The 24221-nt window shown below is 47.8% G+C and overlaps 1 protein-coding gene across 1 annotated transcript in view; it reads left to right on the forward strand.

The window, feature by feature from the left end:
- The window catches only part of Adamts2 (ADAM metallopeptidase with thrombospondin type 1 motif 2), a 255929-nt gene extending 233152 nt beyond the window's left edge, over positions 1-22777 (forward strand). Inside the window, exons 16-22 of the mRNA XM_047556480.1 lie at positions 1314-1480; positions 3277-3436; positions 6070-6202; positions 6978-7185; positions 9148-9277; positions 10364-10453; positions 19347-22777. Of these exons, the coding sequence (XP_047412436.1) occupies positions 1314-1480; positions 3277-3436; positions 6070-6202; positions 6978-7185; positions 9148-9277; positions 10364-10453; positions 19347-19804 (1346 nt within the window). The 3' untranslated portion in view covers positions 19805-22777. The remainder of the gene's footprint in view (positions 1-1313; positions 1481-3276; positions 3437-6069; positions 6203-6977; positions 7186-9147; positions 9278-10363; positions 10454-19346) is intronic.
- The last annotated feature ends 1444 nt before the right edge of the window (positions 22778-24221 follow it).

A 24221-nucleotide genomic window follows, 5' to 3' on the forward strand; every position in this document is an offset into this window, starting at 1 on the left:
TCATAAATGCAAAAACAATACCACTTGCCTTAAATAGAAGGTCATTTCTACATTAAGGTCTAACATTAAGGTCAATTCCTAAATAAAAGACACTTTTGTCCCAGCACTGTTTCTTTCTGGTCTCTGAGGCTGAGACCCACTCTCTCTTTATAAAAGGGAGCAGGTGCTAGAGAGAAGATAAAGACCTACTGGCCCTACACTGAGGCTTTCTTAGCAATGTGGACAGAATTATAGGGGACTTGTACAGGAAGTTCTTCTCTCACTTGTCCCCTGTCTGCAGTTTGCTGCCAAAATCATTCAGCACCCTCCCCAATGGCTACCTTCTACACTGAAGGAAATATGGGGCTTTCTGACCAGCCAGGTATATCCTAAATGGTCTGTGGATGCCCTGTGGTCTGAGTAGCCCATCCCAGTTGGACCAGGCCTCTTGGGGAATGTGGGGAGCTGGTAGGACCTTGACCAGACCTCAGTTAACTGGTGGTGGGAGAAACCCTGCCTTTCCAGCTGACCTTATGCTCACTGCCATGACAGGCAACCTCACCACGACCTCCACCCATACCTGTGTCCTCACGTCCAGCAGATGCTCTGCACCTGGCAGAGATGTCTCTTGGCCAGCCTTCCTTTGAGGCCTCTTTGTTAGTCAGTTTCATGTTACTACAACAAAATACCTGAGGCAACTAACTTATAAAAAGAAAATGTTTATCTCCCAGTTTGGGAGATTCAAAGGCATGGCATGTGTGTTGACTCTGTTCTAGTGAGAATTAGATAGCAGCATGTCATAGTGGGAGTGCATGTAGGAGCAAAAAACATCTTGAATTGGAGCAGAAAGAGGGCAGTCAGAATCCCATAACCCTTTCAAGGCTATGTTCCCGATGATCTTAGGACCTTCCATAGTCCCCACCTCCCAATAATGCCACCCTGGGGACCAAACCTTTAGCACATGGGAGGCATTCAACATCCAAACCCTAGCATCCTCTTAGTGCTATGGAATGCTCTGATAGGTTGCAGGAGATGACTTTGACAACTGCAGAGTCCCTTCTAAGGGGAACCCATGAGACTTCAGTTAGGGCAGATCCAGAAAGGGTGCTGGGTGGTCCAAAGAATCCATGTGGAGGTTAACCCAGTTATCACTATGGAGAGCCCAAGAGCAGGGTATGTCTCTCAAAGCAATTTGGCCTATTAGTCAGTCGCATGGAGAGAACAGGGACTCTGCCCCCTAGAATCCACCTCCCATCCAAAGCAGCATGGTGGGCCTGGGCCCCACCCTAGAGTGACCATGGTGGGTTGGGGGGCTCCCCTTTTGCCTTTCTCAGCCGTCAAGAACGTGGAAACAGGCAAATTCATCTTAAATGAAGAGAACAACCTGGACCCCAATTCCAGATCCTTCATTGCCATGGGTGTGGAGTGGGAATACAGGGACGAGGATGGCAGGGAGACTCTGCAGACCATGGGCCCCCTCCATGGAACCATCACTGTGCTGGTGAGTCGAGGCAGGGCAGGGTCTGCTGCCGTCTTGCTACAGGCAGAGTGCAGTGTCCCCTAAGGGAAGGTTGGGAAGGGTCTCCGGAATCCCTGAGCCTCCCTGCATCCTTCAGGCCACACTCTGAACAGCCCATTTGGCCTTATCTCTGAGTCAGAGCCAGAAATAGACATGGGGCCATGCCTCAGGGCTCAGAACCCCGAGGTCAGAGCCTTCTAAAGAACTCTCCCCTCTAAGAATTTTGGCTTTCCTAGCAGAATGACAGCTATCATCCATTGTGCTCATTCATGCCTGCTGTCACATTAAAACCCTGCAGCACCCTGAGATGTGACCGTCAGGAACTAGACCCTGGTCTTGCTGGACTTTGTCTTCAAGCAGGACAGGATTCCAGATATCTTGGGTCCAAGGCCATGAACTACTCCTAATTATGGGAAGTCCCGAGAAGGGTGGATTCTCAAATCATTTTTAGTTTTAATTCTTTGCAAAAGTGATATATTTTATTTTTCAAAAAATTCAAACAGTACAGCTTCTGGTGCTTTTGAATTTGTCCCTTAAGGGAAGCATGCTGGGGTGGGTCTAATCACCCAGACCCCGGAGCTCCACACATGGCCATGCACCTGTGGAGTAGGTGTCACAGTGGGCTAGGTGTGCTTTATGTGCCTTGTACCACTCTGCTCACCCTGCCTGCAACTTCTCACTAATTAGAATTGCCTGTGAGGACCTTTCTACGTATGTGCATATACAGTGGGTCCTCAGTAGTCACAGTTTCTGTATTTGAAAATTCACCCACTTACTAAAATTCATTTCAAAATCCCAAATGGACCTTCACAGAGTGGTGAAAAAATTGAGTTGCCTGCATGCACGTTCCCAGAAGGGGTAAAACTACTCCACGCTGCGTTCTTGTTTCAGCTCTCAGATCGTAAATGTCTCTTTTTTTGCAATCTATTATAGTCACACCTTTGGCACTTTTTGTGCTTTTGGAGGGATGATTTTGCTCTTTAAAATGGCTCTGAGCCTACTTCTGAAGTCCTGTCTACTACTTGTAAGCTTAGGAAGGGTGTAATGGAGAAAAGACTTGTTAAGGAGCTTCGTCCAGGCCTTAGTTGTAGTGCTATTGGCTTTGAGGTCAATGTTAATGAATCAACAATATATATTATTGTTTTTAACATAAACACACATAAAACAAGCTTATGTATTGATTGGTTGATAAAAACATTATGACCAGGGGCTCACAGTATCCTAACCCTGTGCATCTAGATGGGCTTTGACTTATAATGGAGTCACATCCCCCTAAACCAATCCTAAGTTGAAAATATCATAATATGAGAATACATGGATTTCACTAACCTCCAATCCGTCCTGGTTTAGCAACACAATACACTATAGAATGTCAGTTGTTTTCCCTTGTGATCATGTGTCTTCCTGGGGCTGTGGCTCACTCCCTGCCCACCATCATGAAAGAGGATTGGACTATATCATGAGCTCACAAAAAGATCCAAATTAAAAATTGAAGAATTGGACTATATTGGTTTCTACTGAATGCATATCACTTTTGCATCATCATCAAGTTGAAAATCCATAAATCAAACCATAAGTTGGGGACTGTCTGTATTTCCCCTGGAGTAATGGCTCAGTATTGGTGAATTCAGTGTTCACAGAGACTTGATAGAACATAACTCCTGTGAATAACTGGAATCCACTGTAAATCTACCTTGGACTCATGTTCCTAAACTGACTGCTGAGGAAGGGTAGGCAATGGGACAGATACATTCATGGCCATCTTGGGGTGGGCACAGGTTATCCCAGAGGGAGATGCCCGGATCTCACTGACATACAAATACATGATCCATGAGGACTCACTCAACGTTGATGACAACAATGTCCTTGAAGATGACTCCGTGAGCCATGAGTGGGCCCTGAAGAAGTGGTCTCCCTGCTCCAAGCCCTGTGGTGGAGGTGAGGGATTTCTTGTTAGGGCTCCTGGATGAATGATAAGAGAGTGGCCATAAAGAGGTGAGGGATCATCCCTGGGCTGGGGCTCAGCAGAAGCAGAAGCAGAGATCCCGGGGGAGGTAGGGGTGGGGTGGGGAGAGGCTTCTGGGTGAGGGGCTTCCTGAACCAACAGTGCCCTATTGACTACTGGACCTGAGGCAGTGAGTTGTGGCATGTGCTGGGTATGAATAGACTGTTCCCAGAGACTGGGAGGCCACAGCAGTGACCTTTGCCTGTCCCAGCCTGGAAGGGGTCAGTGGGTGGTTAGGAAGGTGGTGCTTGAGGCATCGGGCCAAATTAGCCAAAAGGGCCTGGAGATTAGCATTCAGGAAGGGAAGGGACTGGCCTGGTGAGAGGTTGACACATGGGTGGCTTGAATGGATCACACTGTAACATCAGTAGGGCAGGGCACAAATGAGACTGGGACAGTGTGGAGACATCCCTAGGAGGTCCCTCCCTCCCTTTCTGTTTTCATTCAGAAAAGCCTCTCAGACTCCTGGAGCAGGGTTAGCTGCAGAAGAGTCCTACCTGCCCTTGGCATCAAGTAGTTCATAGTTGGGTGGAACACAGAACATAAAGATGGACAAAAGCCCCAATATGTCCATAGTTGGGGACTGGGTAAAATATGAGGCAGGACTGACATCCCTGAGATGCCATGGGGGTCCCACATCTAAAGGACAAGGAGGAGTTCACCAAGGATCAGGGGTACCTCATCCGTGATGGACCGTGCCCCAGTCTTCTGCTGTACCCCATCACACATCCCACCTGGATTTCACCAGCATGTCCTGTTGATTCTCCCCACTGCATAGCCTACTGTTTCTGTCTCCCCAACCATCCCTTAGTCCTAGCATCATCCTTATACTGGCCTTTTTGGATCCATTTTAGATCCCAGATTGACCCTTTAAAGGGGCAAATCAGACCATGTTCCTTCCTGGTGTCATTACGCTTTCAGTGGCTCTCTGTGTTCTTGAGGATTAAATATCAAAATTCTCTTTATGGCTTCTGAGGTCACAACAACTTGCTGACCTCTCCCTTCACTTTGGTGTCTCTTCCCTTGCTCCCTAGGCCAGCTGTGGATGTAGTATTAGTCAGTTTTCTGTTACTATATCAAAATACCCAAGATAGTGAACTTATAAAGATAAAAGCATTGTTTTACCTCAGTTCTGGAGATTTTAGTCCATAGTCACTTGGGTCCCCGATGAGACTGTATATTTTGGTAGGAACACATGGTGGAGGAAGCTGCTTACTGCCTGGTGGCCTGGAAGCAAAAGAGAGATAGGATGAGACTGGATTCCCACTCTTCCCTTCAAGGGCATGCCCCACCACCAGTGACTTAACTTCCTTCCACAAGGCCCCACCACTTCCCTATAGCACTAGGGATCAAATCTTTAAAACCTGGAACTATGGGGGACACCCAAATCATAGCAGGTGCTTTTTCTGGACCCATAATCCTCCCCTCAGGGCCTCTGCACAGGTTTCTCACCATCCCCTCCACCACCTTTCCATCAATCAGTGCCCTACCCCATCCTCTACCCCATACTCCCCAGCTAGATAAGGCAGCCTGGTTATGGTTGTGTCCTCTCATACACAAGCTGGGCACTATTGACATTTTAGGCTTCATTCTCTGTTGTGGAGATCATCCTGTGCATTGCAGGATGTTGAGCAGCATCCCCAGCCTCTATGCACTGATGCCAATAGCAACCCTATCCCCCACCCCGCCAGCTATGACAACCAAAAATGTCCCAGGCATCACGCTGGGGAGGAATATTACTTTTTTAGTTAGCTTTTCATAACTGTGACCAAAACACCAAACAAGAACAACTAAGAGGAGGACCGCTCATGGTTTCAGAGGTCTCAGTCCATAGGCAGCTGACTCCATTGCTCTGGGTCCAAGGTGAAGCAGCCACGTCATGGGAAGAAGGCTCAGCAGAGGAAAGCTGCTCAGCACATGGTGGCTGAGAAGCAGAGCTGGGGGAAGGGGCAGAGGATGGACTTTCCAGAGCATGGTGCCAGTAAATGACCCACCTCCTCCAGCCACACCTCACCTGCCTAGAGTCCCCACCCAGACAGCCCATTCAAATGAGGATGGACTGATTAGGTCACAGTTCTTGTAATCTGATCATTTTACCTCTAAGCATTTAGACATTAACAGGAGCTTTTGGGGGATACTTTATATCCAAAACATAACAACCACCCCGTTGAGAACTATTGTACAAGACTAGTGGAAGGAGTCTTGCAGATCATGTGACCCAGTATTGACCAAGGCCCCCTATGCATATTAGGTCAAGGAAGAAATGACTAAGTGATGGAAGAGGAAACAGCCTTCTCTCTGCCCCAGAAAGCCAGGAAGGGACCAGGGAAGAAGTAGACATGGGGAGAAGATGGCCTCTCTCCCTGCCCTCTCACCCTTCTTTGGCCTGGGATACTGACCCAGCACTTCCAAGGCTTCCCACAGCTCAGGTGCCCTGCCCTATTATCCACATCATTTTAAGAATAGGAAGAGAACAGGGCTGGCACTGCTATTGGAGCCCACTCCTCCAAGTCCCCTTGGGGGGCCGTCTGGCTCTATTGAGCCCCCTCAAGCTGTCTGTCTTCAGGGTCCCAGTTCACCAAGTATGGCTGCCGCAGGAAGCTGGACCACAAAATGGTGCACCGTGCCTTCTGCAGTGCCCTGACGAAGCCCAAAGCCATCCGCCGAGCTTGCAACCCACAGGAGTGCTCCCAGCCTGTGTGAGTGCCAGGAGTCGTCCCCCCAGTCCAGTGTCCCACTCGAGGGGAGGAGACCAGAGGATACAGGTGCTCCCACGGGGGAAAGAGTGGGATCTAGACCTCTGAGCTCTAGGCCTGGCATTGCCCAAGGTCTCTGACGCACCCCAGTCCAGATTTGCTGAACCAAAGCACTAATGCATATCTTAAAAATGACAACAAATGGTGGTGCTCAGGTGGGGAAACTGAGGTTTAGAGGGCCTAGGGCTGGCTTCCAGTGCCTTGGCAGATGTTTCCTAAGCAATCTTCAGGCCCTGGGCTCTGGCAGGTCTGCATTTGTTGACCATTTTGTAGGACCCTGAGCAGGGAAGATGTCTGGTAAACAGACAGGTGGGGGATGTGCAGGGACAGGGTCCTGAGGGAGTCCACTTGCTTCTGAGCTCGGCACAGAGGGTTCATAAGGACAGCAGAAGGTGAAGTCAGAGAGCAGGTCCAGGAACCTGGAGAGGGACAGAAAGCTGGCAATGCTCCTGTCTTGGTCCCTACATGGCCACCAACTCGAGGAAGGTCTCCCAGCCATGGACATGCATGAGATTATTGGACCTATAGTTCCCTGTCTGTGCAAGCCTATAGGTCTAGCACCTTTGTGAGAACAGGAGTTTTTACCTGAGGTGGGGAGCAGGCTGCCTTTTCTCTGTCCTCACTTCCTCCTGGGAGCTGAGGAGTGGAACCACGGCTCAGCCAGGCTGGTTCTTCAGGGCTGCAAGGGGACTGACCATGTGCCACTCTGCCCTGGCAGGTGGGTCACAGGAGAGTGGGAGCCTTGCAGTCACAGCTGTGGGCGGACGGGCATGCAGGTGCGCTCTGTGCGCTGCATCCAGCCACTTCACGACAACACCACCCGCTCCGTGCACACCAAGCACTGCAATGACAACCGGCCCGAGAGCCGCCGAGCCTGCAATCGTGAGCTCTGCCCTGGTCGGTGGCGGGCTGGACCTTGGTCCCAGGTAAGAGTTCCCCTGGTCCCATACCCTTGGTCCCCAAACTGAGCTTGGATGAGCCTGAATCAGCCAAGGTATTCCACTTTGGCATATAGACCTGGACATAGCTCTTGCCCTAGGCCACATCTAATGGGTTTCAGGGTATTAGGGGGTGCCACATGGCCAATGCCCTTCTGGTAAACGCAGTGGGCTGTGTCTTTACTGCCCAGGCAGAGGCTCCTGGGTGCTAAGGGGATCTGGTTCCAAGAAACTGAGAGCAGCTTAGGCTCCAAGGTTTAATGGCATGCTCTGGGATCCAGTGTCCTAAGAGAGCCCTGGGGTCTTGTAGTAGAGGACAAAGGTACCTGCCGAGAAGGCCAGCTAAAACTGTGCGAGGGGAGGTCATCAAGGAAGGGTCTAAACTTGTGTTAGAAAGAATAATGAGGATAGACTGAAGGGATAGAGGGACAGATCTGGAAGTAGGGGCTGAGCACCAGCCATGGCCAGGCCCAAACTGACATGAGCACTAACAACCAGATCACAGCCCAGTGTGTCAGGGGATCCCAAGATCACCCCTGAGCTCAGAGGTCCACTAGAAAGGCTCCCAGGACCCAGAAGTTAGACACACAGTTATGGTCACAGTGAAAGGATACAGAACAGAACCAGCAAAGGGAAAAGGCACAGGAGCAAAGTCCCGAGGGAACTAGATGCCAGCTTCCAGGCATCCCCACCCAATGGAGTCACAAGGGATGCACTTAATTCTCCAGCAATGATGCAGGTCATCACATGTGAAGTGTTGCCCAGCATGGCTCTCACCAGAGCCTGGATGTCCAAGTTTCTCACTTGGGGGTCAGCCATGCAGGTATACAGTGCCTGAGTGATGAATCTCAGACCCAGAGAGAAAGCAGGTGTTCACCATAAATCATACTGTTGATATGAACTACCTGGACAAGGTGGTACATGGTGCCTTCAGGCCTCAAGCATGCAAAAATCCTGATTCAGAACCTGCCAGGAGCTTAGTTTCCAGGAGCTATACCAGGCCCAGTTCTTAAAAACAGGCCTTTCTTAGGAATGTGCTGGGGTTGAGCAAATACAGATCTGCTGAGTCAGCCCTTCCCCACACTCATGGTAAGGACTTGAGTCACGGCTAGGCTGAGTAGGGAGGTATGCCAGGAATTTGCACCTGGCAGTGACTGTGCCACCCCAGCATGGCAAAGCAGAGGGGACACCAAGGGCTAGAGGAGCCAGTGAGGATGCTGGTGGTAGGGCCTTATCTCCAGAGGAAATGGTTGGGGGAAGGTTCAGCCAAAATCTCCTGGGTTGGGACAGTTTCCCAGTGGCCCCAGCCCAAAGCAGGTTCTCCTGGGCCTGGAACCTCTACCAGCTAAAGAAGTATCTTAGTACATTTTCGATTACTATAATGAAATACTTGAGGCTGGATACTTTATAAAGAAAAGAGGTTTATTTAGCTCATGGTTCTGGAGATTCAAGAGCCAGTGATGGCTTGCCTCTGGTGAGGACCTCATCAGGCAGATGGCACCATGATGGGAACATATGTGAGTGATTACATGGAGAAGCAAGAAGCCAGCACCAGAGCAGGTTGTGCCAGTGATGACTACCCACTGGGCTCCACCTTTTCACCCAACACCATACTGGGAACCAAGCTGCCAACACATGAACCTTTGAGTGACTCACTCCAACCTCTCCAAACCATAGCAAGAAGGGAGGATCTTAGAACCCAGAAGTGCTGAGCCCTATGCTGGCCGCTGCATACTCACATTTTAATTCAAAGTAGCTCAGAAAGATGATCATGTAGGCAGCTACTGATAGTGGGACAAGGCAGCCTGTGACCGACGTTCTGCCCCCTGCCTCACACCACTTTCCATGCGACATGGGTCACATGCCTTGGGAGCATGAGCTTCTCCAGTCCTTCCAGTCCCAGGACCCAGCATGGGAATGAACCCTGACCTGCATCTCTCCCCTCGGCAGTGCTCAGTAACCTGTGGCAACGGCACCCAGGAGCGGCCAGTGCTCTGCCGCACTGTGGATGACAGCTTCGGTGTCTGCCTGGAGAAGCGGCCTGAGACAGCAAGGATATGCAGGCTTGGCCCCTGTCCTCGTAAGTCCTCTGCCAACACTGGCCCCCAGCATACAGCAGCACAGGGCGAGGGAGGTGAGGGCTTGGTCCAAGAAAATTTAGCACTTCTCTGAAACTGGATGGACTCAGCATCCAGGAACTTGAAGGAGAAGATGAGCATTCCCAATGGGGGCTGGGACCTTCCTCTGATAGGAAATGGGGAGCATCGACATTCGCCTCACATGTCTCCTGGGCCAGGCCCTGAGGCAGGCAGGGAGGGGGAGCTGACTCAGTCCATCTTGCCTTCATGGCCCTCTATGTTGGTCAGGCCGTGAACTCTAGACTCACAGTGACCACCACAGCAGGACTCAGACACAAGGAGGTACCCTATGTGGGTAAGGGGTACCTGGTGCCCATGCAGTAGGGCTGCCCGTATGAGAAGGGACTATCTATGAATAGGGGGCTCCTAGTGCCCATGTGAGTGGGGAGTGCCCGTGCCTGTGCAGTCGTGGTGCTGTGCCTGTGTGCTAGGGTGTGCCCATGGGAGTACAGGCCCTGTGTGAGTGGAGGCTACCCACGTAAGTGGAACTGCCTATTTGAGTAGGGTTGTCCTATATGAGGTGCCTGTGTGGGTAGGGGCGAGAACAGAGTTTACATGTAGATGCCTGGCCTACACATGTCACCTCTCTGAGTCCCAGCAATAGCTCGGGACTAGGCCCCTCTCACCACGGTTCCCTTCTATAGAGGAGGGGATTCCGCAGGGAAAGGTGGGCATGTCTGACAGGGCCACCAGGATTCCTCATTACCGCTGTGCTGCTCTGTCTTGGCATTTTTCAAACTCAGAGTGGAGAAGCCTGGGACTGGGTAGGGCGCCTGGGTGGAGGAGCAGGGGGTGGCAGGGCCTGCCTGGGGGGGACAGTGAGAAACTGGGTATTGCACAGGATGGTTGGCAGAGAAGCAGGAGGTGGGATCAGTTATCTTGGAGGGGCGCTAGAACGGTACAGAGGAGTGGGGCCCTCCCATTGCCCACTCTCCTGGATGCCTGGGAGTGAACCACTTTGCTTGGGGTGGGTGGGGGCCCCCATCTGGTGCCCCAGCAGCTGCAGCCCCACTCTCTCTTCCTTCTAGGGAACATCTCTGATCCCTCCAAGAAGAGCTATGTGGTTCAGTGGCTGTCCCGCCCAGACCCCGACTCACCCACCCAGAAGACCTCGTCAAGTAACCGACCTGTTTATAACTCTGCCTCTGCCCTCCAGTGCATGCCCTGCGCCTTGTGGAGCTTGCCTTGGGCTCCCCTCCTCTCTTTCTATGGAAAGCTTCCCTGACTCTTGCTGAGTGCTCTCTGGGTTGAATCTGTTTTCTTCCGGGCCTTTGTGCTCGGCTTCTCCAGAGCTTGCACCACCTGGCTGCAAGCGAGGGCCAGCCTCAAGGAGGTGTGGCCGGGGGCACCAGCCTCTTGTCAGGGGGCCAGGACCTAGTTGGCGATGATTTGTAAAGGGGCAAAGATCTGTCGTGGTGCTGGAGGGACCAGAGGCCAAAGTGCGAGTAACGTCATGGTGACAGCCTCATGGGGCCACTCCAGGCTGAAGCTGCAGGTCAGAAGTCCAAAGGGAAGCCTGCCCCATCCCCTTTCAAACGCTGCCCACCATAGAGGCAAGGTCAGAGGGGTCTCTGGGGCATGTATTTTTGCGTCACCATGCCAGGTGACCAGACCCCAAGTTTCTGGTGGTGTCAGGGGCTTCCCAGCTGCCACTGCTGTTGCTGCTGCTGCTCACCCTTTGCTGAGTGTGTCCTTCTGACTCGTGAAACTATGGCCTGCTTCTGTCCGGCCTTTGCATCCAACTTACTTGTCCCTTCACCCTGTCCCCTGTCCTCTCAGGGGTCCGGTCATATGGAGGAGGCAGGGGAATGTGTCCCTTGGTGGGACTTTGGGGACACACCAACATGTCCATTCTCTGTCCATTTGCTCCAATGGCCTTTTCTTATTGTGTGCATATGACCCCGACCACAGGGTTGAGAGAGTGAGAAAGAGAGAGAGAGAGAGAGAGATTGAGATATGGATGTGCCTCACCTATCAGTGTGAACAACTACAGAATTACCTCAATTTTTATTGCTTTTTTGCTTAGAAAAACTATGTAGAAAATGCCTTAAAGTTGAAAGGTAACAGAATTGGCTGCTAACTCCAGCCTCAGAGGGGGGACCTGGTCCACACAGGAGGCAGGCTCTGAGGGTCTAGGGGAACTGGTCCAATTCACCCATCTTTTACGGTTGGTTAGTTTTCCAAATTCAGACGGCTTTGTTCCGTCCGCTGAGCGATGTGTGTTGAGACTTGGGCCACTCGCTCCATCCATCTCTGAGTAAAGGGGTCCTACTCTGATACCCACCTGGCCAGTCGGCGCTGACTGTTGTCATGGAGACCCCTGACGGGGCTCCAAAAGCGCGGCCTTACACACCTGGGCCCTTAGCCGTGACCAATGTAGCACTCCCGCCCTGCTGTCCCACGGTTCCCACCTCTGCCCCCCAGCTACCTTCATCTGTTAATAATGCATCCCTGCTGGACCTTGCAGCCGGGCCTCCTCCTCTGGCACTAGTTACTGTTATGTAAATAATCGGTGTGTAACTGCATACTAATCCTCACGACTGTTAACTTCCAACTTTAACGAGGCAGTGTGAGTGATCTGTGTGACTGCGGAAAGTGCAATACGGTCCTGGGCATTGTGCTCTCTGTCTATATGCACTTTGGTTTATCAGGGATATTTTATTAGTGTTTTGTATGTACTTAAATGACGTATTATATAGGTTCCATTGTCGTTGCTTTTCCGTCTTTTCTTTTTAATGAGATAACGTTAGTGTGTGCCAAAGTGACTGTGAAAATGACCTTTTATTCTTACTAATGATGGAAAGACCTCTTGTCATGCATCCCACAAATAAACTCAATAAAAGTTCGGTAAAACTGGGTGCTTGGGCTTGGCAAGCTAACGACTCTTTCTCTTCACCTTCTTGGCGGGCCTCTGAGGAGTGGTGGGACGTCGTTCTGTATTAGGGACCCAGTGGCTGATGCAAATGACTTCACTGCCTCTTTCCTCTGCCTACTGTAGATATTTAGGGCTCCACCTCCACTAAGACATACCAGAATCACTCCATCATGATTTTGAGTTTGGAATCCTTAGTGCTAAATGAGAACCTCATGGAGATGTCTAGGTTCTCTGCTCGGTGGTGGTGGTGTCCCAGTTAGGAAAAGTGCCCCAAATGACTTTCTCTCCTTCTTGGGATCAGAATCTGTGGAGTGAGAATGCAGGGTCCAGGTGACCTGCCCTGAGTCACCATCAGGTCACTGCCCTGGTTCCTGGACAGTCCTTAGCCTTGAGCTACCTCTTCATGGAGGGAGAGCTGCCCATCTGGTCCAGGTGGGGGTGCTGGGGTAGCCCCAGGAAAGTTGGGTCAAGAGAAAGGTGGGGCAAGGCAGTGGTGGCTTTCTGGGCACCAGCCTGCTGACAGTCCCACATGTATGCATACGTGCACTTGGCCTTCCCTTCTCGTGTCTCCCAACACCTGCCCTCAGTGGCAAGGCCGGTGTGTTCACTCATCTTGTTGACGGTGATCAGGTGGTGGGTCAAGATTCAATAGGGTCCTCCTGACCTGGGGGCAATTTCTACAGGTGCTATTTTCTACAGGTGGGAATCTCTCTCCTCCCTTTTCTGTACCAGTTCGCTAAAAGAAAGCTCGGAAATCATGAGAAAGAACACCCAGAATCATGGAGATGGGCTTCAGGGCACAGGGCCAGGCTCAGGACTCCAGGGAGGTCACAGTACTGTGGCTAAGTTTAGCTGCCTAGATCTCTGGTCATTAATCAAAGGCACACCAGGGACATTTGTGCTTTCCACTCAGTCCACCTCCCCAGCACCAGGTCAGGGGGAATACCCTGGGGTGCCATGTGCCGAATGGACATCTGAGGAGGGTGCTTGTGGCAGAGGGGAGTATGTCGCCTGCTTTGGTAACTGGGTGCATGACCTTCAGCAATGCTGAAATGGGTGCATGAACCCACCACCCCTTTATTGAGGAAAAAAAAAAAAACAAAAAACAAAAACAAAAAGAAATATTCTCCTAGCATTTCCCATCCCAGGAAATGAGAGCTGATTTAGATGACACATAGACATAGCCCATGCCCCGGCCCCATGAGTAGTCCCTTCCTAATTCTGTTTGCCCTTATGACAACCACAGGAGAAAGTCTCACTTTTTATCAGTTTCAGCATCTTTCTCACACTTGCTTTTTCTCTCATGCTCAGAGCTTTGCAGGGGTTTAGTTCCACAGAGATTGATGACTTAGAATTTGACTTTAAAATTGACTTAAAAGAAACATTTTCTTTGTATTCATACTTGAGTTACTTTTATTTACCACACTCATCTTTCATGAAGGATAGTAGTATCAAGATTTCTCTAAAATGAATCTTAGCTTTAAAAAGAGTTAATTTAAAGGAAACTACTAAGCAAATCATAATCCACATGGTGTTCAGATACAGCCAAAATTGTGGGAATGGCACAAAGATAATATAGTTTATGAAAAGTGTTTCCTCTCAGTGGTTTATCATCCTTCACTAGAAGCCAAAAGGTCTAGCTGGTGAATTGCTATTGAAAATGGCAGAAGATCAAGTATTAAAAAACCAAAATTATTATCTTGGTAGAGATCCTTCACCTGTAAGTACCTCAGGACACTTCATTCAGTCTTTTGGAAGTATAATTTGCATCTCAGTTATCTCAGAGGGCTTTCTGGTGATGCTGCTTAAGAATACATAACCATGGTGTGCTTTCAGGAACAGTTAATAATAATTACAATTATCCCTCAATATCCTTAGGGCAAGTGGGAAGGATGGTGGAATGAGACAGACATTATTACCCTATATACCTGTATGATTACATGACCAGTGTGACTCTGCATCATGTACAACCAAAAAAAAAAGAGTTAATATTTTAATATTTTTAAAAATTATATATATATATATACATATATATATATATATATATATGCACATATCTCCTCGGGGAATTGGTTTCAGAACCTCCATGGATCCTTCAATTCCTTATATAAAATGGCATAACATTCTCATATAATCTATACATATCTACTATATATTTTAAATCATCTCTAGATTACCTATAATATCTAATGCAATATTAATGCCATGTAAATAGTTGTTATATTGTATTGTTTAGGGCACAATGACAAGGAAAAAAAGTTCATGCATGTTCAGTACATTTATTTTTTCCATACATTATTGATCCACAGGTGGTTGAATCCAAGGATGCAGGACCTGCAACTGCAGAAGGTTGACTGTATTTTGAAAACTTTCTAGGCTGAAACTAGCAGTTAAGCTCCTGCCCAGTAGCCTTTTCAATTACTTGTTCACTCATTGACTTACTTTTATTTTTAATAACTGAGATCAATGCAGCTCACTGTTCAAAGGAAATGAGACAAGAGTCCAACAAGGGAAGCAGGTGGAAGGGAGGTATCCTGTGGAAGGGGAGCCTAGTACTCAGAGTTATCTGTTTATTTGATGGACACATTCTGAGCACTTTTTTTGTGTCAAGCCCTGATCCAGGTATGCCCTTGATCAGGGTCAGCCAAATTTTTCTGTAAAGGACCAGATAGTAAGTACAACACCAGAGCCCATAGATCTCTATCAATACTCAACTCTGCCATCATAGCCAGAAAGCAGCCAAAGATAACATGGCTGTTATGTTTGTTAACTGTCTATCACTGTGACAAAATACAAAAAGCAAGGTTTCATGGTTTCAGGGGTTTCAGTTCATGGTCACTTGGCGCTCTTGCTTTGGGCTTGTGGTGGCACAATACACCATGGCAGGAGTAACATGGAGGACTGTTCATCTCATGGCAAATAGGAAGCAGAGCCAGGAAGGGCCTGGGGTCCCAGAATCCCTTCAAGGGTACACCTTCAATGACCTCACTTCTATTAGGCCCTGCTTCTTAAATGTTTTATCGATTCCCAATAGCGCCAAGCTGAGGATCAATCCTTTAGCACATGGGCCTTTGAGGGACATTCCAGATCCAAACCATAGTAACTGTGTTCCAATAAAACTATTTAAAAAACCAGAAGGGACAGATTTGGCCCATGGCAGTAACGTCCCAACCCCTGTACTAGACCAGTGTGAGAACTGCTTTCAGGGATCCCAGCCTGGTGAAGGAGATAAGTAAGGGCAATGACACAACTATTTACTCTCAAACCCATTCTTTGTGCAAAAGAAAAGGCAAGGCAACAGGAGGGGGACCCTTCCCAGTCCCCGCTCCCAGTTCCATCAGGTCCCAGCTTCTTCTTTTGTCAGAGCTTATTGGAGGGAGGAAGTTTATATCCACATTTTTTTTTTTTTTGTGGGGTTGTTGTTTTGGTACTGGGGTTTGAACCCAGGGGTGCTTTATCATTGAGCTACAACAGTCATTTTCTATTTTTTTATTTTGAGACAGGGCCTCACTAAGTTGTTGAGGGCCTTGCTAAATTGTTGAGGCTGACCTTGAACTTGTGATCCTCTTGCCTCAGCCTCCCCAGTCTCTGGGGCATTCAGCTCTTTTTGAAAAGTCTCCTTGTGTCCTATTGTGATTTAGATCTGGAATTTCTCCAAAAACTCATGTGTTGAAAGCATGGTTCCTAATGCAGCAAGGTTCAGAGTGGAATTTTAGGCAATGTTTGGATCATGAGGATTCTGACCTCATCAGTGGATTAATCCATTTGATCAGTGGAGTAATCCATTTGATGGATCAATCCATTGATAGTTGAATGGACTACTGGGAGGTAAGACCTAGTTGGAGGAAGTAAGTCCTTGAGGATGTGCCTTGGAAGGGTTTATCTTTTCTCTGGTCCCCTCCCCCACCTCTCTCTCACTCTCTCTCCTCTCCCCTCTCTCTCCTACACAGCTGCAATGAAATGAAATGAGCAGCTTTCCTCTGTCATATGCTTTTGCCATGATGTTTCTGCCTTGGAGCCAGCTGACCATGGACTGAGCCCTCTGAAACCATGAGCCCAAATAAACTTTTCCTCCTCTAAGTTGTTATTGTCAGATATTTTGATCATGGTGATGCAAAGCTGATTAACATGTGTCCCCATGAGAACTGTGATCAGCAGTTTTCATACCATTCAATCTCAGTGGCTGCTGAGAGGGGAAGGGGAGAGAGTGGGGTCAGGAAGGGAGCAGGTGGGCCTTTATGTCCCCCTCCACTCCAACTTCAAACAGGACAATTCTGATTTTATCTGTTTCATATACTGGGCATCCGTGTAAATTTTTTGAGGAAGCCGTCTACTGGTTTTACAACCCTGAAAACCGTGTGCCAGGCCCCTCCATCTTGTTTCTGGAATCGCCTGTCGGCATGAGGATATCCACATTTCCCCCTCTACACCATGAGCATTTTCTTGATCTCAGTTAGGAAGACCTGGGCTCTTCCTGCAAGGCTGATCTGTTTTTATCTCCTAGTGTTGTGGAGCTTGCAGTCAGTCACATTCCCTCCTTATTTGGGCCACTAAGGAGCTTAAGGCTGCAACTGGATGGTGGTGACTGCCTCCATATGCTCTGCTTGCCTGTGCCTTTGCTGAGTTAAAATCTCTTAGTTCCCTGTCTTGAACTTCCTTAATTAATTCATGTTTTTCCTTTTTACATGCATTCTTTGATTCACTGTGCTTGGCTTTGGGACTGGAGCAGTGTCTAAATATATCTTGGGGCTCTATCCTTTGGGGCTTTCAGGTTGATGAAAAAATCAGGCACTGGTCACCTGATCTGACAATGAAACGATCTTCCCAACTGGGATCAAGTGTGAGTAAAGCATGGCACCATGATACCACAGATTGAGGGATTTTGCCACCTAAGAGAGGTCAGGCAATGCCTGCCAGAGGAAGATGTGTTTCAGGTGGACCTACAGGATGAGAAGGAGAGCTGGAGGAAGAAGGGAGGCATGGTATGTGCAAAAGCCCTGTGGCCAGAGGGAGCACAGTGCAGAATGGAGGTCTGAGGCTGGAATCAGGCTGGTGAGGTGAGGGGGATAGGTCTCTACCTTGAAAGCAATGAGGGGCAGAGAAGGGCCTTCAAGCAGGGGGTGGTGACATGGCCTCATCTTCAGTGTCAAAATGGCATTCTGACTGGAACAAGATAGCCAGATGAGAAGGGAGAAAGAATGGGTACAGACAGCCAGAAAGGAGGCTCTGACCAAGGTGCAGCTGAGAGACAAGGCAGAGCATCAGGTGGAGGTAAAAGAGAAGAGTGTGGACATGTTCAAGAGCACCTAGGAGGAAACACCGATGGACTGGGAGATAACTAGATTGGGAGAGATAAGGCAGCAGGGGACAGCCAGGAATGGGGTTTGTATGCCTGGAGAGTCATTCACTGAAGCAAGTGGTGCCAGCAGAGGCATGAATTTGAGCTGGACATGTCAAGTCTCAGGCACCTTTGAGACCCACGGGGGATATGCAAGAGTCAGAAGCTCCAGGAATTTGGGGTTAGCAGGTCAACAGCCTCTAAGGGGAAATGATGTGACCATGCAGAAGCAGGAGGACATCAGAACCCCTGGCCCTCAATGGAAGGAGGCTCTGTTCAACTGTGATTGCAGGATGTTTCAATGGGCCAGGATGGGCCAGGTGTAGACAGTGCTGTATGTTGGTGCATGGAATATCTGTATCAGATGTGCTTCCTATCTGATGCCTGCTCTTTTTTCCTTCCATCCTTTCTTCCCATTCCTCCTTCTCTACTGCCCTTCTTCCTTCCTTCTTGCCTTCTCCCTTCTTTCCTTCCCACCTCCCTCCCGTCTTACTTCATCCTTCTCTCCTTATCTTCCTTTCTTCCCTCCTTCTTTCCCCCTTCCTTTCTTCCTTCTTTAGTTAAGAGATGAGGTTAACTGGGGAGAGTGAAGGTAGAGGAGGGCTCATCTGAGGTCTGGGTGGAAAGGTCTGAAATCATCACTAGAGAGTGGAGTGTGTTTGTGCAGAGAACCACAGCAGGCAGGGCTGAGCCCATTGAACTCAGTGATCATGGTCTTAACAGTGGATCACACACCTTCTGTAATGTGGCTTGTTCTTTTGTATGGACTGAAGTTTGGAAATGTTCTCATTTTTTGTGTGTGTCATGGAATGGGGTGGTGGGCGAGAGGGAAGGGAGGGTGAAATTTGGGGAAGAAGACAGAGTGAAGAGAGTGAGAAGAAAAATTATGGGGCAGAATTAACATAGCTACAGATGGAGTTGGAGATAGGCCATGGAAAAGACAGCCCTGCAGAAAGAGAAAGAGACAACAGTGACCTCTGCAGAGAGTCAGGGCTCTCCATCCAGCTGGACCATGAACGGCCCGTTTCATGGGTAGAAAGAAAAGAGGAGGACATTCTGGGCCTTATAAGAAGGCATCAAGTTTGTTTGGGAAATTCCTAGAAGCTTGGTTGGAAGGGCCATAGGTTGGATGCATCAGTGGCAGGACAAGATGCATTTGGGTAAGTTGAGGCAGATGAGAGTAAAAATGCCCATGCAAGTTTGAGTGTTTTTTAAAAATTTTTCTTTAGGGACTATTTAGAAACAGCTGGAGAGTTTGGATCAGGATGGAACCACAGTGGAGCTTGGTGAGGTCACAGCCAAGATTCTGGGATCAGTGTATTGGGTTTTAGGAGTTGGCTCTTTTAGGTTTAATTTTGTTATAGTTACTACTTACACATTATTCTAAAGTCAAACCCTGCCACAAAACTTCACTGGGGTTACCACTGGCATGCCAAATGTGAAGATCCCAACAAAGCCTGGTTCTTTAAAATTGAGCTTGGAATCACTCCATAAAAACAAACAGGCCTCCTTTCCATCTCAAACTTTGAGAGACACTGAAAAATCCTGATTCAGCTGGGGCCTGCTTGAAGGAGGGGAGCATCGCTCACAGCTTGTATGACAGCACACCAGGGCAGGGTCTCCAGATGCCACCTGCTCACCCTGGCCCTGAAGCACACAGACTTTCTGCGTGAGCTCCCTCACCTCTGTGCTGTCTCTGGGCTCCCTCATGTGCCTCTTCCAGCAAGCTGCACTCTGTGGGGGAACAGAGTCCCCCTTACCTTGTCCTTCGGTTATTTGTTCCACTTTTCTCTTTCAGAGAGCCACTGCCAAGGCGACAAGTCAATGTTCTGTAGGATGGAAGTCTTGTCTCGCTATTGTTCCATCCCAGGCTACAACAAACTCTGCTGCAAGTCCTGTAACCTGCGAAACAACATCACCAACATGGACGATGGGGCAGAGCCACCACCTGGGAAGCACAATGACATTGATGTGTTCATGCCTACACTCCCAGGGCCCACCCTAGCCACGGAGGTGCAGCCTTCACCAGGTACCCCCTTGGGAGTCCCTCTTAATGTCTCCAGCACCAATGCCACTGAGGATCACCCAGAAACTAATGCTGTAGATGTACCCTATAAAATCCACGGCCTGGATGATGAAGTCCAGCCACCCAACCTCATCCCTCGACGACCTAGCCCATATGAAAGGACCAGGAACCAAAGAATTCAGGAGCTCATTGATGCAATGCGGAAGAAAGGGACACTTGGAAAGTTCTAATAAAATGGAAAGATAGCATCAGTAGCATTTTTTTTCTTGCTTATAGAGATATTCCATGGGATAACAAATCCTATGTCATGGAAATAAATGAAGCCAAAACTCCTGATTCCAAAAGGTTTTGAGAAAACTAAGAAGGGGAATGATATAAAAAATTTTATGTATACAGGTTTGATCCTGCAGCAGCTAGGTTAACATGTGTATTTGCCAGTCCAGGAATGACCTAAATCTTACAGTAGTGTTGGGTGTGGAGTGTATAGGAAGGTAGAGGTTCTACAACTTTCATCAGTAAGGGGAGGCCAAGAGGGATAAATCAAAGACAAAAAGAATTTTCCCAAAGTTTCTGAGCAATAGTTCACCATTATCCTTTCCTTGGTGGAGACACAGGACATTTCCTATCAATCCCGAGACCAAGGAACAAGCCCCTTGTGGACTGTCAGGAGATATGGTGGTTTATTTAATAACTGACCAGTTGCCCAAATGAGTACAATGAAGTGAAGGTCATGAACTCAAATGCCCTCGAGGGCCAGGCAGGTGACAAGGATGAGTGTAGTGCCCAGTTGGGGACTGTGAGCAACATGGGGCCACACTCATTCAGAGCTGACTGTCATCTTGGGTACTGCCACTGTGAAATCTCTCTTTTCCACAGGCTCTTGCTTTGCCAGATAGTATGTTTTTTCAGATGTCTAGATTTTCATGGAAAACCTCTCAATCTGTAAAGGGTCATAGGTTCTAGATGCACCAGGCTATAAATACTTTGTTCTCCAGTCTTGGACTGATCTAGTTTGATAATTAACTAAGGACTTAGGAAAAGTCATTTGATCCATTTGGTGCTCATTTCTCTCAATTGCATTTGGCCTGGGCAGCTGTCTAGTTCTTTCTAGAAAAGTAATAAGAATTCAATAACTGGGAGCCATGAGACAAAGACAATGGGGAAGAAGTAAGTTTCTCTCCTCTCCAGTAGCCTGGCCTTGCTTGCTGTCCTGCTTCTAGGGGAAGAGCCCTTGTGTTCTCCTGGCCAGCCTGGCCTCAGTCCCCAGATTCTTCCAGGGAGCCTCTGTCCCTCCCAAAGTGTATTAGAAGGGTGGAGTCGACACATGCTTTGGTGAGTCAGTCCAGTGAGTGACCCATGGCCCTGAATCTCCCAGAGTGCTGACGTGGTACCACTGGGGTGGTAAGATGTCGGGCTCTGAGGCTCAAGATTATATCTGAAGACCAGTCTAGCCCCGCAGGGTGGGCTTTCCCTCTTTAGTCCTGCTTCCTCCCCACCTCCATCTCTTAGAAGTTTCAGAACCCAGCAGTGACCTGCAAGATGTGGACTCTGATGGGAGGCATGGGAAGAGGTGAGCAAAGTCTGCTTTGTCTTTTACACTTCAAAATCTTAACAACTTCTGGTTTCTGGCAAAATGGTGCTTTGTGAGTAAGATGCTAAGAGGGAAACAGGAGGAAGGGAGTTGGGGTGGATGGGAAAAAGGTGGCTAATCTTTACCTCTCGATGCATTGATATGTGAATATGCAGCTCCAAGGTCCCAAATGACAAGACCCAGGGGCATATTAGCTCCTTAGCTGGGCCTAGGCTGACAGGTAATTGAGCTTTTTATGTCCAGGAAACTTCTAGAGGCTTTGTATTCTCACCAGTCATAGATCTCAGAGAACTCTTTCTTATTAAACTCCCGTTATATGGGTGAGAATACTGAGGCTCAGGATAATCCCCTAAGGTCTATTCCCTATTGGATTTCAAGGTGCTCAGTGTGTTTGAATCTGTATACATGTGTGAGTATGTCTGAGTGGATGGTCTGAGAAACTAAGAATGTAGGGACCAGTTACAATGGTATCTGGGATAATGCTTAATTTTCCACCTGGGTGGAAACCAGCCTTCCCACCTCCTGGCCCAGGCAACTGCTCCACCTTTGCTGCCACTTCCCATGCATGCCCCTACACTGTCCTGTGCCCCTGTGTCTTCCAAGGAACCAGACTGGAGGAAACCTTTTGAGTATCTCCCTTGGTCTGTGGTTGAGAACACTTTTGCCATCCTCCTCTCCATACAAGGGGAATGGATTCCATGGCTTGACCACATTTGTTGAACCCAGGGCAGCTGGTGCTTTTCACAGGCTGAGAATTGAGTGTTTCTTACATGGTTCTACACAGAATTTGTAGGAAGTTCAGGACTAATGCTAACCAGAGAGTATCACTCAATTAATTGCCCAAACTAGAGGTTGTGAAATGGGAACACTGCATTCCCAGATACCACCAAAACAGGGCTTCATAGAGGCCCCAGGTGGGACATTCCCTGGGTACCTATCCTCTGCTCAAGATGCCCTCAGGAAATTGAAGGTCAACCTGCCCATGGCCCCACATACAATCCTTGGGCCATATACCCACAGAGTTCTCTAGAGCTAGATGGTCCTTAGATGTCTCTGTCCAAGGAACACAATCATTCACCAGGCTCTGAGAACTTGCAAATCTCCTCTGAGCATGAGAATACTTAGAGACCAAACTTAGAGAAAACAGTCCTGAGCTTTCCAAATCAGCATCTGTTTCTGAGAGTTTCCTCGAGCCCCAAAGAGGCAGATGGATGTCTTCTAGCTGAGGTTTCTAACACCATGGTGACACTAAGACTGCTCACACCACCCAGATAATCTCCCAAGGTACCCCAGAGTCACATATTAGTCTTGGGGAGACTTGTGCTAGGTTTGGGGGTTCTCTCTGATTTATTCCTTTTGGGATACCCATGGAATTTCATGTATAAGCCTTTCATTTGTATTTTAAGATTTTAAAATCTGTTTTGAGTATATAAATGGTGCTCAATATAGCAGTGTCTTTGTCAGATGAAGCAGTATGATTCTATATGGAACCACTAAGGTGCTGAACTCAAATCTCGAAATTTTTATCTTACTGATAACAGGCATCAATGCATTTTATTCTGTATGGTAAAATTTGATTCCTAACTTTTATAACTTATTAAAGTTAAAATGTCTGTGTTTTTGCAAATTATGACTGTGTTTTTTTGTTACCATGACTACACTTGTCCCCTTTCACAGCCTAAACTCAGGCAGAAGAGAACTGTGCAAGTCAACCTTGCAGGGAGCCCCTTCCTTGAGTGGAGCCCTGGGTTATGCGGCTCAAGTCAGGACCCTGTGGGGAGAAAGAAGCACCAAGGAGAATGATTCTCTTTCTCAGCCACCCATGGAGTTGGAACTTAGAGGGTCATGACTTAGCCAAGAGCCCCCAAATGACCCTTCTCTCTGATGATTAGGGTCTTCAGAAAAAAAAATCTAGGCACTGAGCTGAATTTCAGAGAAACAATGAACACTTTCATAGTATAACATTGAGATACATTAAAAAATTATTTGTTGCCCTCCTGGAAATCAAATTTAATTGAGAGTTCTATATTTTTATTTATAAAATTTAGTCACCCAACATATAATCAGTATTGTATTTTTAAAGAAAACCTCATTCTCTCTGGCCTTCTTGAATATTTGCAGATATTGCGGGAAGAAAGGGGTTGAAAGGCAGAGATTTCTTTTAATACCTAATTTTGTACTTATTCCACACATGTTTTTAAAGAATATGTAGTCAGCGGTTGTTAAGTAAAACATACTATATATGCCCATTATGTCAATTTTTTAATTTGTTCTTCAAATATTTTGTACTTTGACAATATCTTCTTGTTCTATTAATTTGACAGAAAGTTTTTTAGATAACTCCCACTCACGGATTGTGGATTTTACTGTTTCTTCTATTTCTACTGCAATTTTATCAATTTTGTTTTTATAAAAACAAACTATTTTACAATTGGGGGGTCATATTTAGGGGAGCATACACATTTACAATTGTTATTATCTTCTTAGTGACATCCTTCTTTTATCTTTATAAACCAACCAATTTCACTTCCAGACATCACTGTCCTGAAAGTTTTCCCTGATGTTAGTGGAGCTACATCAATTTTCCTAAGTTTGAGGTTGCATGATAAGACTCCCACTCCTTTGCTTTTAAATTTCCTGTATCCTATGTGTTCTATTTGTACTTTGTAAATATATCATTTTAATAATAATGTTTGGGGGTCCCCTCTGTCATGTCCCGTGTGGGTGAGGAAAGGGTTAACTGCCAGAGGATGATGTTGGAGGCTTTTCTATCTATTGCCCAAAAAACTTATCTACTCAATAAACACACAAGAGCCAATACTCTTTTTAAATGAGAGGAGGCATGATAGGTCTGGCCATACCAGCTCTGGGTTCTTACAACAACAACTTGCTGAACTCTCTTCTATTTATAACACACAGATAAAGGGGGCAAGGACTGGGAGGAGCTTCTTCTGTGATGGACAGGATAGAGTGGAGTTAGGGGAGTCATTCTCTTAAGGGGGAATATTCCAGAAGGAGACAGGGAACCACTCCCACACAGTACCACATGCTTCTGG

This window comes from Sciurus carolinensis, chromosome 6 (genome assembly GCF_902686445.1).
Source record: "Sciurus carolinensis chromosome 6, mSciCar1.2, whole genome shotgun sequence".
In the NCBI taxonomy this organism is placed as follows: Eukaryota; Metazoa; Chordata; class Mammalia; order Rodentia; family Sciuridae; genus Sciurus; species Sciurus carolinensis.